Source organism: Cherax quadricarinatus, chromosome 23, assembly GCF_038502225.1.
Source record: "Cherax quadricarinatus isolate ZL_2023a chromosome 23, ASM3850222v1, whole genome shotgun sequence".
NCBI lineage: Eukaryota > Metazoa > Arthropoda > Malacostraca > Decapoda > Parastacidae > Cherax > Cherax quadricarinatus.
The window spans coordinates 40663650-40679728 of NC_091314.1; the positions used below are offsets into that span (position 1 = coordinate 40663650).

Consider the following 16079-nt stretch of genomic DNA (forward strand, 5'->3'; position numbering starts at 1 on the left):
CAACAAACTACTGTCATTTCGCCCTACATCATATCTTGTATACTTATTTATCCTCTTTTTCTTAAAATATGTATTACCTATAACTAAACCCCTTTCTATACAAAGTTCAATCAAAGGGCTCCCATTATCATTTACACCTGGCACCCCAAACTTACCTACCACACCCTCTCTAAAAGTTTCTCCTACTTTAGCATTCAGGTCCCCTACCACAATTACTCTCTCACTTGGTTCAAAGGCTCCTATACATTCACTTAACATCTCCCAAAATCTCTCTCTCTCCTCTGCATTCCTCTCTTCTCCAGGTGCATACACGCTTATTATGACCCACTTCTCGCATCCAACCTTTACTTTAATCCACATAATTCTTGAATTTACACATTCATATTCTCTTTTCTCCTTCCATAACTGATCATTTAACATTACTGCTACCCCTTCCTTTGCTCTAACTCTCTCAGATACTCCAGATTTAATCCCATTTATTTCCCCCCACTGAAACTCTCCTACCCCCTTCAGCTTTGTTTCGCTTAGAGCCAGGACATCCAACTTCTTTTCATTCATACCATCAGCAATCATCTGTTTCTTGTCATCCGCACTACATCCACGCACATTTAAGCAACCCAGTTTTATAAAGTTTTTCTTCTTCTCTTTTTTAGTAAATGTATACAGGAGAAGGGGTTACTAGCCCATTGCTCCCGGCATTTTAATAACGTATGTTACTTAATAACATGTATGTTAATAACATGTATGTTATTAAATACCAATGCCTCCACCACTGCGAGTCCCTACTACCCTCCCTCCGACCCCCACAACTGGCAGCCAGCCCTCCCACCACTCAGTGTGGTGAGTGTTTTGTTTGCTCATTATTTGCTATTAAACTACAGAATAAATAATGTAAACCCATTCATGACTGCATATTGGAATGGCTATTCAGACAGGTATTAGATGGTGACATCATGTGTTTACTCTTGAACACTGCAAAGAATCGAACATTTCTGCTATTGCTAATAATAACAATAGTAATAATAATAATAATAATAATAATAATAATAATAATAATAATAAATACGATATAATTGAAGAAGGAAATTGTACAAAAATACTAGGGAGTGGTTGACACAGCGTCAGTGTGACTGTTTATGCTGGAGTGAACATTAGTCTCCCTGCTCTTCCAAACATTTCACAATAATTCAGCGGTTGAGGCAGTGGTATTTAATAACATATATGTTATAAATAATAATAGTACATATTATTAATAACATGTATTATTATTAACATGTATGTATTTAATAACATATATGTTATAAATAATAATAGTACATATTATTAATAACATGTATTATTATTAACATGTATGTTATAAAATACCATTGCCTCAATCACTGCCTCTACCACTCCAGTCACACTCCATCTACAAGCACCAAACACAATGAATTATTGTGAAATGTTTGGAAGAGCAGGGAGACTAATGTTCACTCCAGCATAAACAAAGTCACACTGACGATGTGTCAACCACTCCCTCGTATTTTTGTACAATTTCCTTCTTCAATTATATCATAATTATTATTATTATTATTATTGTTATTACTATTGTTATTATTAGTTGTAGCAGAAATGTTTAATTCTTTGCAGTGTTCAAGAGTAAACACATGATGTCACCGTCTAATACCTTTCCTAATAACCATTCCAATATGCAGTCATGAATGGGTTTACATTATTTATACTGTAGTTTAATAGCAAATAATGAACAAACAAAACACTCACCACACAGTGGTGGGAGGACTGGCTGCCAGTTGTGGGGGTCGGAGGGAGGGTAGTAGGGACTCGCAGGTGGCGGGAAACTTAAATATGATTTGGCGGCTGGGAATTTGGTGGCTGGGAATTTGGCGGTTGGGAATTCGCGAATGTGTGAAGCCCATGAAAGTTGAAAACGTGAATGTTGAGGGAGACCTGTACAGTAAAAATCCCTGATTTTTGTTCTGCCAATTACAATGGACTTAGGGAACACCTGTCTAATCTTGATTGGGGTTATCTGGCAAATTATATTATTGATGACGATCATACTTATGATTACAAAGTGATCTGCGTTTATGATTTTGTTCTTAATAATGTACACCGTGCTCAGAGTATATACATTCCCCAGAGAGAAATTAGGTCTAATAATAACGATCCCAAATGAGTTAACAGGAGGCTAAAGCATCTACTAGGGGAGAAAAGGGGAATTTATAGGCGCATCAGAAGAGGAGACGTTAACCTTACTGACCAATGTGTTCAACTTAACCCTTTCAGGGTGAGCGATAAATTTGGGGCTAGATATAAGAGAATACATCTATGTGGTATGTGTGTACCACATAAAACAAATCCTGCAGCACACAATGCATAATGAGAGAAAAAACTGAGACCGTAATTTTCGATTAAAACAGTGACTTTGCAGTGTTTTTTCGAATGTTTTTTATAGGTGTATTTGTGATTTCTTGATCTCATTTGATAGAATGGGGGATATATTACAGAAATGGAGATGATTTTGATTGGTTTTAGTACTGGAAATGGCTTGAAACTGAGCTAAAAGTAGCAGAAATGTTAAATTTTTGCCGATGTTCAAGAGTAAACAAATGACCTCTCACATCTAATACACGCCAACTGGTGGGTCTAATATATATTCACAAATGTGCTGATATTATTTATACAGTTATTACAATATTGCATAACGGTAAATCTTCTATTTTTTGGTTTGAATAAAAATTCATTATGTGAATAAAAAATCAAAATGGAATTCATTTGTAAAGCTTGAAAATGGAACTAATAAACAGAGGAAATGTTAGTTTAGTGCCAGGAATGCCTGCATTGTTCATTCTGGACCCTATTTTGAAATTAGAATATTTTGAACTTTGCATTAAATTGACCAAATTACCAAATTCCGATCATTTTATTTTGTAGTTGAAACTGTTGACTTGGTGATTTCTTGTGCTCAATCAATAGAACAGAAGCAATACTAGTGAAATAGAATTTGGTCAACTGGAATAATGTAATTGGCCTAAAAGTAGGCAAAATTGCCGATGTGTAAATATCGCTGACACGTCAAAATTCGCAAGAGCATAATTTCGTCAATTTTTCATGAAATTTCGTAATTTTTGTTTTATTAGTTTCAGAAAAAGATTCTCTACCATTTCATAAGAAAAAAATAACAAAATTATTTTTTGAAAATTCTTGGACCCTGGTGCACACTTTGAAATTTGGCCTCTGGGCCCTGAAAGGGTTAAGGAATGCAAGATGGAACTTAGTCAGCCATTAACGAGTGTGTTTAATGTGTCCATCCTTACTGGTGTTGTGCCAGAGTTGTGGAGGATGGCTAATGTTGTTCCTATATTCAAATCGGGGGATAAGTCCGTTCCTTCAAATTACCGTCCAGTAAGCCTGACATCTATAGTGGGCAAGTTATTAGAATCAGTTATAGCTGACATTATTAGAAGTCACCTTGAAGAGCATAATTTGATTAATGAATCTCAGCATGGGTTCATGAGAGGTCGATGAAGGGATTACGAGTGACATGAGCAAATTTGCTGATGATACAAAGATAGGCCATATGATTCATTCTGAGGAGGATAGCAATGAACTCCAGGAGGATTTGGACAAATTAATGTCTTGGTCTGAAGTTCAGTGTGGATAAGTGCAAGTTACTAGTCCTTGGTAATGAAAATAACCCTCAAAGCTATAAACTAGGTGAAGTAGAGCTTGATCATACAGAATGTGAAAAAGACTTGGGAGTCATGGTAAGCAGAAATCTAAAGCCAAGACAGCAGTGCCTAAGTGTGCACAACAAGGCCAACAGATTACTTGGATTTATCTCAAGAAGTATAAGTAACAGAAGTCCAAAAGTTATTTTACAGCTCTATACATCACTGGTGAGGCCTCATTTAGACTATACTGCTCAGTTTTGGTCTCCTTACTTCAGGATGGATATAGACTCATTGGAGAACATACAAAAAAGAATGACTAAAATGATTTACTGTGTAAGGAATCTCCCGTATGAAGATAGACTTAAAGCCATAAATCTCCATTCTCTGGAGAGACATAGAATGAGGGGAGATATCACTGAAGTGTATGAGTGGATGATGGGCATAAACAAATGAGATATTAATAAAGTACTGAGGGTGTCGAACCAGGTAAGAACCAGAAATAATGGACTTAAGTTGGATAAATTTAGATTTAGAAAGGACATATGTAATTACTGGTTTTCTAATAGAGTTGTGGATGCATGGAACAATTTCCCCAGTAGGGTGATCGAGGCTAGGACTTTGGGCAGCTTTAAAAAAAGATTGGATCAATATATAAGTGGGAAGGGCTATGTTTGATTTGTGTCATTGGGTACAGGAGTAAATTCTTGGGTAGCTTTAGGTTGGGGTCATTTTGATAAGGACCTGCCCTGTATGGGCCAGTAGGCCTTCTGCAGTGTTCCTCCATTCTTATGTTCTTATTGTGGGTTCTTTCTTGGAGGGATATTCTCAAAACCTTATTTATATCTCCTTTGTTAATACCCATCTTCCACTTATACACTTCAATCATGTCTCCCCTCATTCTTTGTCTCACAAGTGAATGCAGTTGAAGAGTTTTCAATTGTTCTTCATATGGAAGATTCCTAATGCTATGTATTAATTTGGTCATTCTACGCTGGATGTTCTCTAGCGAATTTATATCCATTCTGTAATATGGAGAACAGAATTGAGCTGCATAATCTAGGTGAGGCCTTACTAATGATGTATAAAGCTGTAAAATAACTGCTGGACTTCTGTTGCTTACACTTCTAGATATAAATCCCAGTAATCTGTTTGCATTATTATGTAAGCTTAGGCATTGCTGTCTTGGTTTAAGGTTGGTGCTTACCATAACCCCCAAGTCCTTTTCGCAATCTGTATGGCTAAGTTCTACGTTATTTAACTGATAAGTGCTAGGGTTATGGACACTCCCGAGCTTCAGAACCTTGCACTTATCTACATTGAAATGCATCTGCCTCTTTTCTGACCAGGAATTGAGTTTGTCTAAATCCTCCTGAAGTTCCGTGACATCTACGTTTGAATCAGTTATCCTACCTATCTTTGTGTCATCGGCGAATTTGCTCATATCACTAGTAATTCCCTCATCAAGGTCACTGATATATATTATAAACAACAACAAGCCCAAGACTGATCCCTGTGGAACACCACTTGTTACAGATCCCCACTCAGATTTAACCTCATTTAACCCTTTGAGGGTCGACAGGCCCTCTCCGAAACTCGTTCTCAGGGTCGGCCAAATTTAAAAAAAAAAAAAATTATTTTCTCTTATGAAAAGATAGAGAATCTTTTCCTGATCATAAAGACACCAAAAGTTTGAAATTTGATAGAAAACTTACGGAATTATGCTCTCGCAAAGTTAGCGGTCTCGGCGATGTTTACGCATCGGCGATTTTGCCCACTTTGAGCCCCATTTTCGGCCAATTTCACTGTACTAGTTGACAAAAAACATGAATATTTCGCTAGAACTCCATTTTTCTATCGAATGGGTGCAAGAAACCACCCATTTATGAAATTCAACTATCCAGTACAGTGGTCAGAATTTAGCAATTTTGCCAATTTCACACAAATTTCAAAAGATGCCAATTTCCGAATAGGGTCCAGAATAAACAAGAAAGACATTCCTGGCACTAAAATGACATTTCCTCTAGTCATTAGTCACATCTCAAGGCCCCTCTTATATTCTTTTGCTTTCCACTTTGAATTTTTATTCTCACAAAAAATATAAGATTTACTGTTATGCAGACTACTGCATTAGTGTAAAAAATGGTATAAATATTATTGGTGCACTTGTGAAAGAATATTAGACTCACCAGTTGACGTGTATTGCACGCTTAGCACGATTTGTTTACTTTTGAAGTTTGGTAAAAATCGAACATTTCTGCTACTTTGAGCTCAATTTCAAAGCACCTTTCATTGTAAAACCAGTCAAAATCATCTCAATTTCTGTAATATGTCTTCCATTCTATAAAATGAGACCAAGAAAACTAGAATACAACAATAAATACCATACGAAAATACACTGCAAAGTCGCTGATTTATTCCAAAAAAATGGTCAGTTTTTTTTCTCATTATGCACTTTGTGCTGCAGGATTTTTTTTAGACTGTGCACACTGACCACATAGACCCATTCTTTCATATGAAGGCCTACCAGCTTTCTCCCACTAGATTTGAGGCCGCTAGAATTTATGCGTACTAGTACGTCAAAAACCCCTACATGTAAGACGTACTAGTACGACCAAAATCCTCAAAGGGTTAAGCATACTCTCTGCTTCCTATTGGTGAGCCATGATTCGATCCATGACAGCACTTTTCCCCCATTGCCATGAGCTGCCACTTTCTTTAACCCTTTCAGAGTCAGCAGGCCCTCTCCCAAACCTGTTCTCAGGGTCAGTAAATATTCGAAAAATAAAAATTATTTTTCCTTATGAAAAGGTAGTTTTTTTCTAAATTTTATAGGCTAAAAAAATTTTTTTGCCATCAATACTTTCTGAGATATGGAGGCATGAAGTTGACAGAAATTGAAACGCATACGGCAACATCGCCGAATGCCAGTCACCCGGTAATAGTTTATTTTGTTTTTGTTTTTTTTCTACTTTTTTCTTTTATTTTTTAATATTTTATTTATTTTTTCAAGTAACTTTTATGGCCTCTGAGACCAATATAAAGACTATTTGTTATATATTCACTCATTGTGTACTACACAATAACAGCACAAACTTTGCTCTCATTACATTGTTTACAAAACATGTTTACACAAACCAACAATAAAAATTGTTGTTTATTATTATTTTTCTATCATATATATACTCATATAGAGTCACTGGTCAGGTTCCTATAACTACAAGATGTTCTTAACCCTTTGACTGTCGCGGCCGTATATATACGTTTGCGAGGTACCGTGTTTGACGTATATATACTCATAAATTCTAGCGGCTTCAAATCAGGCAGGAGAAAGCTAGTAGGCCCACATGTGAGAGAATGGGTCTGTGTGGTCAGTGTGCACCACATAAAAAAAATCCTGGAGCACGCAGTGCATAATGAGAAAAAAAAAACTCCGACCGTTTTTTTTAATTAAAATGCCGACTTTGTGGTCTATTTTCGTATAGTATTTGTGGTTGTATTCTCGTTTTCTTGGTCTCATTTGATAGAATGGAAACTATATTATAGAAATGGAGGTGATTTTGATTAATTTTACTATAAAAAGAACCTGGAAATGGAGCACAAAGTTCAGGAAATGTTTGATTTTTGCCGATGTTCAAAAGTAAACAAATAATGTCATTGTCCAATAAATGTCCAAATAGCCATTCTAATACGCAGTCATGAATGGGTTGATGTAATTTTTACAATTATTACAGTATTGCAGTAGTCTGCATAACAGTAAATCTTCTATTTTTTGTTTGAATAAAATTTCAAAATAAAAAGCAAGAGTAATATCACAGGGACCTGGAGACATGACTGATGAACAAAGAAAATGTTATTTTAGAGCCAGGAATGTCTGCATTGTTCATTCTGGACTTTATTTTGAAATTGTCGTATTTTTTAATTTTCGTGAAATTGGCCAAATTGCAAATTTCTGACCATGTTATTGGGTAGTTGAAATCGGTAAATGGGCAGTTTCTTGTACTCAATCGATAGAAAAAATAGAGTTCTGAAGAAATAGTTATGAGTTTGGTTGACTGGAATAACGGAATTAGCCGAAAATAGGGCTCAAAGTGGGCGAAATTGCCGATTTTTAAATATCGCCGAAGTCACTAACTTCGCGAGAGCGTAATTCCGTCAGTTTTCCATCAAATTTCGTTTTTTTGGTGTCTTTACAATCGGGAAAAGATTCTCTATCATTTCATAAGAAAAAATAATTTTTTTTTTTTTCGAAAATTTTGCGACACCAGAAGCAACTTCAGGATTTGGCCCTTCGACAGTCAAAGGGTTAAAGCTTGTAGTAGTGTGGGGGTGGACTTGTAAATTTGCTGAGTCACCAGTGTGTCTTGTGTCACAATGATGCATCGTACCACCACTCACTAACCTCACTGCCTTCCACAACACATACCTTCCTCCTCACACACCTACCTTCCTTCCTTCATTCCATCCTCTCATCTCTTCCTACCTACCTTCCCTCCTCCTTCCTCTCATCTCTTCCTACCTACTTGCCCTCCTTCCTTCCTTCCCTCTCTCCTTCCCTCTCTCCTTCCTTCCCTCCTTCCTTCCCTCCTTCCTTCCCTCCTTCCTTCCCTCCTTCCTTCCCTCCTTCCTTCCCTCCTTCCTTCCCTCCTTCCTTCCCTCCTTCCCTCCTTATTTCCCTCCTTATTTCCCTCCTTATTTCCCTCCTTCCTTTCCTCCTTCCTTTCCTCCTTCCTTCCCTCTTTCCTTCCTTCCTTCCTTCCCACCCACCCTCCCTCCTTCCTTGCCTTCGTCCCTCCTTCCCTCCCTTCTTCCTTCCATTTCTTCCTTCCTTCCCTCCTTCCCTCCCTCCTTCCTTCCCTCCTTCCTTCCCTCCTCCCCTTCTTTCTTCCTTCAAGTAACTTTTCTGGCTTGTGAGACCAATATAAGGTATATTGAATGTATATTCACTCGTATGCTACACAATAACCACACAAACAGTCATTATATTGTTTACAAAACATGTTTACACAAACCAACAATAAAAAAATGTTGTTTATTACTATTTTTCTATCTTATATATACACGTCAATAACAACACTGCACTAGCCAAGGACTTGAACCCATGCTGCTTTGGCCTGCCTCATGGTGGGCAAAAACACATGACGCCCTTATCCACTGAACCATACGATCCTTAACCCCTTGACTGTCGCAACCCCCAATCCTGAAGTGTCTCCTGGTGTCGCAAAATTTAAAAAAAAAAAATATTTTTTCTTATGAAATGATAGAGAATCTTTTCCCGATTGTAATGACACGAAAAAAACGAAATTTGATGGAAAACTGACGGAATTATGCTCTCGCGAAGTTAGCAACCTCAGCAATATTTACAAATCTGTGATTTTGCCCACTTTGAGCCCTATTTTCGGCTAATTCCTTTGTTCCAGTCGACCAAACTCATAGCTATTTCTTTAGTACTCCATTTTTTCTATCGATTGAGTACAAGAAACTGCCCATTTACCAATTTCAAGTACCCAGTAATGTGGTCAGAAATTTGCAATTTGGCCAATTTCATGAAAATTAAAAAATATGACAATTTCAAAATAAGGTCCATAATGAACAATGCAGACATTCCTTGCTCTAAAATAACATTTTCTTTGTTCATCAGTCATGTCTCCAGGCCCCTCTGATATTACTCTTGCTTTCTATTCTGAATTTTTATTCAAACAAAAAATAGAAGACTTACTATTATGCAGACTACTGCAATACTGTAATAATTGTATAAATAACATCAACCCATTCATGACTGCATATTAGAATGGCTAGTTGGACATTTATTGGACAATGACATCATTTGTTTACTTTTGAGCATTGGCAAAAATCAAACATTTCCCCTATTTTTAGCTCCATTTCCAGGTTCTTTTTATAGTAAAATCAATCAAAATCACCTCTATTTGTATAATATGCTTTCCATTCTATCAAATGAGACCAAGAAAACGAGAATACAACCATAAATACTACACGAAAATAGACCACAAAGTCGGCATTTTAATTAAAAAAAATGGTCGGAATTTTTTTTTTCTCATTATGCACTGCGTGCTCCAGGATTTTTTTTTATATGGTGCACACTGACCACACAGACCCATTCTCTCACATGTGGGCCTACCAGCTTTCTCCTGCTTTATTTGAAGCCGCTAGAATTTATGAGTATATATACGTCAAACACAGTACCTCGTAAGACGTATATATACGGCCGCGACAGTCAAAGGGTTAAGAGTAGGGCATACAGCGGAACTGGATGTGGTACTCCCTACCCAAGGACACACGATGGTGTCGATGACTCTAGGCTAATTTCATTTTAGTCCCTGTTTGGTGTACTAGTTCAACGAGCAGTATTTTACATTATTGTGACCACAAATGAGTGGTATTGATCAATAACAACATTGCACTAGCCAAGGACTCGAACTCATGCTGCTTTGGCCTGCCTCATGGTGGACGAAAACACATGACGCCCTTATTCACTGAACCATACGATCTTTAAGAGTAGGGCATCCGGCAGAACTGGATGTGGTACTCCCTACCCAAGGACACACGATGGTGTGGATGACTTTAGGCTAATTTCATTCTAGTCCCTGTTTGGTGTACTAGTTCAACGAGCAGTATTTTATATTATTGTGACCACGAATGAGTGGTATTGATCAATAACAACACTGCACTAGCCTAGGACTCAAACCCATGCTGCTTTGGCCTGCCTCATTGGGTAGGGAGTACCACATCCAGTTGCGCTGAATGCCCTACTCTTAAGGATCATATGGTTCAGTGGATAAGGGCGTCATGTGTTTTCGCCCACCATGAGGCAGGCCAAAGCAGCATGGGTTCGAGTCCTTGGCTAGTGCAGTGGTTTTGTTATTGATCAATACCACTTCTTCATGGTCACAATAATATATATACACATATAAAGTCACTGGACACTTCCCAGAGCTGCTACAGCTTCTGTAAAGCTCATAGTTGTTGTGTGGGGGTGGACTTGTAAATATGCTGAGTCACCGGCCTAATTAGTGTCACATTGACAAATAACACAACCACTCACCACGCTCACTGCCTGTCAACACCCATCCCTTCCAACCACTCCACCAACCCACATGGAAATAAGTCACTGTCTGAATTTTTTGAGTTATCCTAGGTTGATGGTCTCCTTCCTTTCTTCCCTCCTTCCTTCCTTCCCTCCTTCCTTCCTTCCCTCCTTCCTTCCTTCCCTCCTTCCTTCTCTCCTTCCTCTCATCTCTTCCTTCCTTCCTCTCATCTCTTCCTTCTTTCCTCCTTTTCTTCTACCTTCCTTCTTCCTTCCTTCCTTCAGGTTGGTTTCCTGGGCATTGCTTTCGGTCACAAACTCCTCAAAACCATGATATTCATCTTTACTGACACTTCCATCTGTGTTTGAACTGTCACTTGGGAACAAAAGAGCCCCAATTAGCCGAGGAGTGAGAAGTTTCTTACCGCTAGACATGGTGAACAAGGTGTATAAAATGGCTTTCCCTTAACCCTTTGACTGTTTCGGACGTATATATACGTCTTACGAGCCACTGTGTTTGATGTATATATACTCATAAATTCTAGTGGCTTCAAATCAAGCAGGAGAAAGCTGGTAGGCCCATATGTGAGAGAATGGGTCTGTGTGGTCAGTGTGCACCATATAGAAAAAATCCTGGAGCATGCAGTGCATAATGAGTAAAAAAAAAATTTTTTTTTTTTTTAAGTAAAATGCTGAATTTGTGGTCTATTTTTGTATAGTATTTATGGTTGTATTCTCGTTTTCTTGGTCTCATTTGATAGAATGGAAAACATATTATACAAATAGAGGTGAATTTGATTTGTTTTACTATAAAAAGAACCTGGAAATGGAGCTCAAAATAGGGGAAATATTTGATTTTGCTAATGCTCAAAAGTAAACAAATGATGTCATTGTCCAATAAATGTCCAACTAGCCATTCTAGTATGCAGTCATGAATGGGTTAATGTTATTTATACAATTATTACAGTATTGCAGTAGTCTGCATAATAGTAAGTCTTCTATTTTTTGTTTGAATAAAAATTCAGAATAGAAAGCAAGAGTAATATCAGAGGGGCCTGGAGACATGACTGATGAACAAAGAAAATGTTATTTTAGAGCCAGGAATGTCTGCATTGTTCATTCTGGACCTTATTTTGAAATTGTCATATTTTTCAATTTTTGTGAAATTGGCCAAATTGCAAATTTCTGACCATATTGTTGGGTAGTTGAAATCGGTAAATGGGCAGTTTCTTGTACTCAATCGATAGATAAAATGGAGTTCTAAAGAAATAGCTATGAGTTTGGTCGACTGGAACAATAGAATTAGCCGAAAATAGGGCTCAAAGTGTGCAAAATCGCCAATTTGTAAATATCGCCGAGGTCGCTAACTTCGCGAGAGCATAATTCCATCAGTTTTCCATCAAATTTTGTTCTTTTGGTGTCATTACAATCGGGAAAAGATTCTCTATCATTTCATAAGAAAAAGTTTTTTTTTTTTTTTTTTTTTTTTTAAATTTTTTTTTTTTTTTTAAATTTTTAAAAACCAGGAGACACTTCAGGATTGGGGGTTGTGGCAGTCAAGGGGTTAATGCACCACTAGGTCCCCGATTTTTTTTTTTTACACGCACACTGACCATGGAGACCCATTCTCTCACATCCAGGACTACCAGCCTTTCCCTGCTTGATTTGAGGATGCTAGAATTCATGCATACTAGTACTGCACCAACCCTGTCGCGTAAGCCGTACTAGTACGGCACCAACCTTGAAAGGGTTAACAGTCTCTGGTGCGGTACTCTATCAAAAGCCTTACTAAAATCTAAATAAACAATGTCGAATGCTTTATCATGATCAACGACTTCATAAGCTTTGCTGAAGAAGGTTAATAAATTAGTTAGGCAGAAACAGCCCCATGTGAATCCATGCTGAGTATCATTACTCAAGCTATGCTTATCGAGATGGCTTCTTATAATATCAGCTATAATTGACTAGTAATTTGCCTACAATTGAGGTTAGCATTATTGGGCGGTAATTTGATAGTAACGACTTGTCCCCTGCTTTAAAAATAGGAATTATGTTATCCATCTTCCACATATCAGACACTACACCAGTGCCACCACCCCAGACCTAGATAAGTGAACAACATCCCTGGCATATATGTAATTTCTGCCATAGAAGAGGTCCCAGTTGTCAATGAATGTTACCGCATTTTCCTTACAGTATTTGTCTAGCCAGCAGTTGACACTAATTGCCCTGGACAACCATTCATTTCCAACTCCTCTCCTGGGCAAAATACCACATATGACAGGGTTCCCACCCTTCTTCCTAATTATGTCTATTGCTGACCTATACCTGCTAATCAGGTCCTCACTCCTACGTCTGCCAACATTGTTGCCTCCAGCACTGAGACAGATAATAGGATTGCTCCCATTACCTCTCATGATGTCATCCAGATGGCTAACAATATCCTTCATCTCAGCCCCTGGAAAACACACCCTCTGCCTCTTATTTCTATCCCTAAGACAAAAAGCCCTATCCATAAACTTAATCTGACTGTCCCCAACTAGAACAATGTTCTTACCTCGACTGGCGGTGTGCGTGACATTCTCGACGGTCTTTGTAGAGATGGTCTTCGCTGGGATGTCTTCACTGGCTGGCTTCACTGTGTCATTAGCAATTGTCTTTGTTGGAAGATCATGGGTGGTCGACTCACATTCATCTGGTAACACAGAAAAGGAGTTCAAAGTTACCACAGTAGTTTCTTTCTTCTCCATCATTTTCTCCTCTCCATTTGCCTTCTTGATCCTCAATTTTGTTCCATTCTGTCCGGCCACTGCCCAGGTTCCCTTTTTGACCTGAGAACTCACAACAGGAGGACTACTACGAATCCTCTTGTTTTCCTCCATCGATCGCCGTATCTCAAGCTTCGCTACCCTCAATTCCTCTTTAAGCTGCTGGTAAAGTTGCTTAATGGAGGGTATCTTGGTTTAGTCATATCCTCACTGAGCTAAGTACAGGTCACCACCACTTTCTTATGGTCTTATGATGCAACTGGCAGTGTTGGAGTTATGTAGAGATAACTGATGCTCCACACTCCATGAAAAAACTTCGGTTTTCGGAACTTTTCGAATTTCAGAATTTTGGATAAAGGGATGGGGACTGTACAAAAGATGACACAATTAAATCACAAATGCCTATTGTATCTCAAATTTTTCATTGCAACTCAAATCTAAATTCCTTTATGAGGTCTGATCTTAACTCAAAATTATAGTAACACCAGGCCAGTGTAACTCAAGGGATGACTATACCATCTATACCAAGATAGCACGGAGATACTGTGTGTAGAATTCTTGAACATGAATTTCAAGTGCACCTTTAAAAAATATCAATAAGTGAAGGCAGTTGAAATGTATTGATCATACATGAAGCCAGGCCTTCAAGATATGAAAGTTACCACATAGAACAAGGTACAGTGGTACCCTGGGTTTTGTACAGCTCCCAACTCAAACAATTATGTAAGTGTATTATTGTAAGTACTTTTGTAAGTGTATTTTTGGGGGTCTGAAATGGACTAATCTAATTTACATTATTCTTTATGGGAACAAATTCATTCTGTAACGGCACTCGAACAGCCTTCTGGAACAAATTATGGCCGAGACTCTGGGTACCACTGTATCACAGTTACACAGAAATATGGAAACCTGTGACTTTGATGTAGAGTTTAAGTATTACATTAATATTCTAATTATTTTTAAAAATAAATAATTGTTGACTATGAGCATCTAAAAAAGTATGTTTAAGGCAAATTATTTTTTTTCAGCTATCATATGTTCTGCTTGATGCTGTGCTGGATGAGTTATTCCCAGAATTGACTATCAATCCAGAAATGTCACCCTTTCTTGCCAGCTAAAGGAGGTGCTTATCAAGTATACTCAACCACACCACACTCTTCTCAACATGGTAACTGCTTGAACATTTATGTCTTCTGGTATATCTACAACTGTATGAGATTAAAAGAAAAAAATTATGAATGTTACCAAGTGAGTGAGGGTGTCTTGACTGACTAGCACTTTCCTATTTATTAAGTTTCTACTCTGCTACATTCCTGAATATTTTGAGCACACTTGTACACATTGTACTAGTGAACTTAAGTTATAGAAATAATAAAAGTATTTAGGAACTTAATTTTACTAATATTGAAAACCTGTGATGAATTTAAGTTTGCTCAACATGTAAGATACTAAGAGTGTTTACATGTAATATAATAATGACACATGGTAGCCTACATTACTTTTACCTGTTAATTACCATAACTAGTTATTAATTAAATTATTGATATATTTTAACACTATTATACAAAAATTGCTGCAGTGTTCCCAGGGACAAAATTTGCAAATTTATATCAAGATTCTGTTATATTTTAAGACACCCTGACATGAATAAGACACACATGCAACATTTAGGTATCTTTATTGCTGAAATATTTCACCTCCAGGTGAATATGAGGGTGTCTTTTATGATGGAGATAGTGGAGAGGTAATTTAAATTGTTCAGTTTCTAGCCTTCACAGAAGGCGATCAGTCCCTTAGCCTTTACAGGAGGTGATTAGTCCCCTAGTCTAAAGCAGAGGCAAAAGGATTGAGACTTGCATACTAGAGTCAGAAATGAAGTGCAGCAGTTGGAAATGTTATTGTAAGTGAGCAAAGCCTGCTAATGGCAGTAGTTTATGCCAACAAAATGTTTGGCAATGGAGTTGTAGAATATATCCTCTTTACCAAGATACCATGGTGTTTGTGTCAGACAAGTACATGTATCATTAATGGTATGCAATATAGATACCTTGATGAATAAGACATATACAACACTTTGGTATCTTTATTTCTGAAATGTTTTGCCTACAAAGCATGTGAAACGACACCCAGGTGTTGCACATGTATCTTATTCATCAATCTATTGGTATTATATACCATTAATAATATGACATACATGAACATGTTACATTTACACATAATTTGGTTAAGAGTGCTAAGGTGTTAGCAAAAGATTGGTTCACAGAATTTGGGCAGCCTGTCAAAACTAATGTTTGTGTATGTGAGCACTGCCAGTAAGTTGTATAAAGTTAATATCTAAGAGAAAAGAAAAAGTAATAATGGAGAACGATGGTGCATGTTAATTACCACAGTAGAAAATTAATTAAGAAGCACTCAGAGACCATTTTCATCCCTATATATACCTTTTTTCAATTCCATGCCTAAGCATTACTGACCAAGTGATAATCTGTATTCCTATAATCAATGAGGACATAGCATCATGGGGGCTGAAGCCCCCTAAATTAAATACAGTTGACCATTGACTAACACAGTAGTTACGTTTCAGAAAGCAGCGTG

The 16079-nt window shown here is 37.5% G+C and overlaps 1 protein-coding gene across 1 annotated transcript in view; it reads left to right on the plus strand.

The window, feature by feature from the left end:
* The window catches only part of LOC128685684 (sorting nexin-14), a 395830-nt gene extending 380953 nt beyond the window's left edge, over window positions 1-14877 (plus strand). Inside the window, exon 17 of the mRNA XM_070088102.1 lies at window positions 14513-14877. Within this exon, the coding sequence (XP_069944203.1) occupies window positions 14513-14602 (90 nt within the window). The 3' untranslated portion in view covers window positions 14603-14877. The remainder of the gene's footprint in view (window positions 1-14512) is intronic.
* The last annotated feature ends 1202 nt before the right edge of the window (window positions 14878-16079 follow it).